A 3,388-nucleotide genomic window follows, 5' to 3' on the forward strand; every position below is an offset into this window, starting at 1 on the left:
TATAATTGCTCATTATGATAAAACAACACAATTAGAACAATTCCAAATTATCAAATAAAATCAGCAAAAAGAAAACTTTCATACAAAAACATTATTTATTTTAATAATTTATAAATAAAAACTAAAAAAAATAATTCTTTTATGCAAGCAATTTATCTGCTAATGAATTTATAAAATCCAATTATATCTTATATGATATATATTATAGTTACCAATTTTTAGTTGTATATATATTCATTTGTTTTTAATAATGCATATTCTATAGTATTCTTATTTTTTAAAATTGATTTTTTAATACGTTAATAAAAAATATACATATAAATTAAAAATAAATCCTTTTTTATATTACTGTATGCCTAGGTTATATACTTTTATACCAAAACCTAAATTATAAAGTATATATACTTTTAAATATTCATATAACTAGATATATTTTTTTCAAGTATATAATGCTATTAATATATATATTTACATTAATTATTTATTAATTATATGATTAATTTTCTTTACTATAGTTAATATTTAAAATTGTTTTCATTTTATGGTAATATTTACAATTAAATCTTTCCACAACTTTATAGAAGCTTCTTATATAAGATCATTATTGACACAAAATATTTATGTTGAGAACATAAGACTTAAAACAAATAAACCATGGTTTATTTTGTATTATATATATAGCTATTCCATTTTCTTGATGCTCAGAAATATATTTAGTTTTAAGTGTAATATAACTTTGCTATGTAAACTCTAATATATATTTAGTGTGTTTTTTTTTATCTCACAAAACATATTCTTTCACACTATGTAATTGTGTTAAATACATAAGAGATATTCTTTATTTATTCTAATTATAAAGTGATATGTAATTTGTTTTTTTTATCACACCTTTATGTTTTAGTAAAGAATGTTATATCACTATGTGACAAATGCATGAGTGCCTGTAAATATTATTTGTAGCACATATTAATATATGATGTTTCCTTTAACATAAGTTACATATTATATTTTACTCTTTGTATCCTCACAATCTGCATTTCTCGGCATACAAATAGTGTGTTACTATTCTATGGGCCATTTCATATACTAATTAATATAAATTAAGAACAATTACCTTTTTAAATATAGGGTCATACTATTTTTGTATATTAAATAATGGAATTTATATTACATTTTTTATGCAGTTTTGGAGAATACAGAACTGTAATTTAACACAATTATTTACTTTTTCATTTCCTGTATTATTTTTTGTTAGATATATACCTAATTATTTTTGATTTATTCATATGTATCCATTAAAAATATGTTTAAATTAATAAATATTAAGGTTTTCGTTAGTTGCTAGAAATGATATAATATACTTTGCCGTTCTTTATAACGATTTCTAATCCCGTTCATCGGTATCGATGAAAAAGGTATATTAATTTCATTTTCTTCATTTTTTCTAGTTCTTTTGTATATAAGGAGAGAACGAAATTTAGAACCTAAAGGAGTAAACTAATAAAAAAAAAATTTTAACATCCCTAAAAGTAAACGTTTTCATAAGAATTTTATTTTCTTGAATATATTTAATAAAAATTTTTCAATTATGCTATCGTTTTACCTTATACAAACATAATAAAATAATAAATATTCCAACAGTTAAACAAAATGGTGTTATAAAATTAGCCTTAATTGTGTGATAATCATCAATATTCGAAACAGGTAAAATTTTTGATGTCCTTGATTGATTATATGTCTTCTGCTCTTGTAATTTTTCCCATTTTGCAAAATGAATATTATCGTCTTCTACATATGAAGTTTTATGTATATTGTAGTAAGAACAAATTCCCTCATGTTTTTTTAATTCTTCATTAGAAGAACACTCGCTTTTAATTTCATTATATAGATTAATATATTCATAAATAAATAACCTAAAATGTCTACGATAACCCAATGCAGTATTAGGATCAGTGCGTTCAATTTCCCCATAGCATTTATAAAAGTCATTGATCATATTTTTCATCTCTATCTTTTTTTGATCTTTATCATATTTATAAAATTTAGTAGAATATTCAAATGAGCTTATATTGTTAAAAACTTCACACTAAAAATATAGTTAAATAATAGTACATGCAAAAGTGTAAATATTTATGCTGCTGAATATCTTATAATCACATTTCGAATGAAAAAGATATATTTGTGTAACATTATATAAATAAAAAGTTTAAACATGCTTATATTTCATGTTTAAATTATTTTCTTTCTAGATCATAGATAAGTACCTTTTTTTGTAAAATATTTTCTTTATCCACAGTACCTGAATCTTCACTTTTTAAATGAAAAGATTCTGGTTGTACACTATTCATTAATACTTTTTCAGATTTACTTTTTTCATATAAGCATCTAAATTCTTTTAATGCATCACAAAATTTTTTATCATTAAAGCCATTTTTATAGCACTTTAACAAACTATTTTTATATTCATCGTAGCAAAGTTTAGCGTATGAGGAGCATTTCTGTTCGTCATAGACATTACCATTTATTCCGAAAATTTTATAATAAGTATCATACAATCTGTTTATCAAACTCATATTGTTAAAATATCTGTCTTCTATTAAATATAGTATATTATTGTTTATAAGATCTTCTATATATAAATCTTCCTGCATTGTTTCCAAAATTTCATAAAATGTTTTTCTTTGATTTTCATTAGTATTCAATTTCCTTAATTTATCATTTAACCAATAATTCAACCATTTGTAACATTTATTATCATTATTATCACATTTAATTAGTTTTCCTTCTTCACCTTCAGATATATATGTATAATATTTTACAAAATTTTCACAAAGATTAGATAAATCATTGTTCCAATGTATTTTCTTAGGTTCATTATTTTTACAAAATAAAGTAATTCCATTTATATCTTCTATAGACTCTAGAACATTATTTTTATCAATGCTATAAATCCATGAATCTTTGAATATTTTATACTAAAATAAATGGCAAAAATGAAATTTGTATGATATGAAAACGTAAAAATAATATTATAATAATGTAAACTCATTTCTATAACCATAATAATATATGGAGCACAAAAAATATATATAATCGAAAGTAATAATGTATAAATACATCTGGTTCTAGACCCTCATGTGACATTCTATCTATAAATGTGCGATTAAAACAAAAAGCAAAGTTAACGATTGTAGTGTGCTATTAATTTTAGATCAATAATAATATAACAAAATCTACGGATATATAATATAAACGCTTTTTTAATTAATTTTTAGACATAAATAAATATTAAAACTAATATTTGTTCTTTATGCTAATATGGAACTGTTATAGTAATATCATAATATTTTAAATTGTATTTCTATAAATAAATACTTTAAGAATTAAA

The 3,388-nt window shown here is 21.1% G+C and overlaps 1 protein-coding gene across 1 annotated transcript; it reads right to left on the reverse strand.

The window, feature by feature from the left end:
• Positions 1 to 1,341: 1,341 nt before the first annotated feature.
• On the reverse strand, positions 1,342 to 3,144 carry PGO_001905 (variable surface protein; the record flags this gene model as incomplete). The annotated part of the gene is made up of 4 exons (XM_028691032.1): positions 1,342 to 1,497; positions 1,604 to 2,086; positions 2,265 to 2,975; positions 3,118 to 3,144. The coding sequence occupies 4 exons, from the start codon at positions 3,142 to 3,144 to the stop codon at positions 1,342 to 1,344; spliced, it is 1,377 nt and encodes a 458-aa protein (XP_028546833.1).
• Between the last annotated feature and the right edge of the window lie 244 nt (positions 3,145 to 3,388).

The sequence above is a fragment of the Plasmodium gonderi genome (assembly GCF_002157705.1).
Source record: "Plasmodium gonderi DNA, contig: Pgo-contig_205, whole genome shotgun sequence".
Lineage (NCBI taxonomy): Eukaryota > Apicomplexa > Aconoidasida > Haemosporida > Plasmodiidae > Plasmodium > Plasmodium gonderi.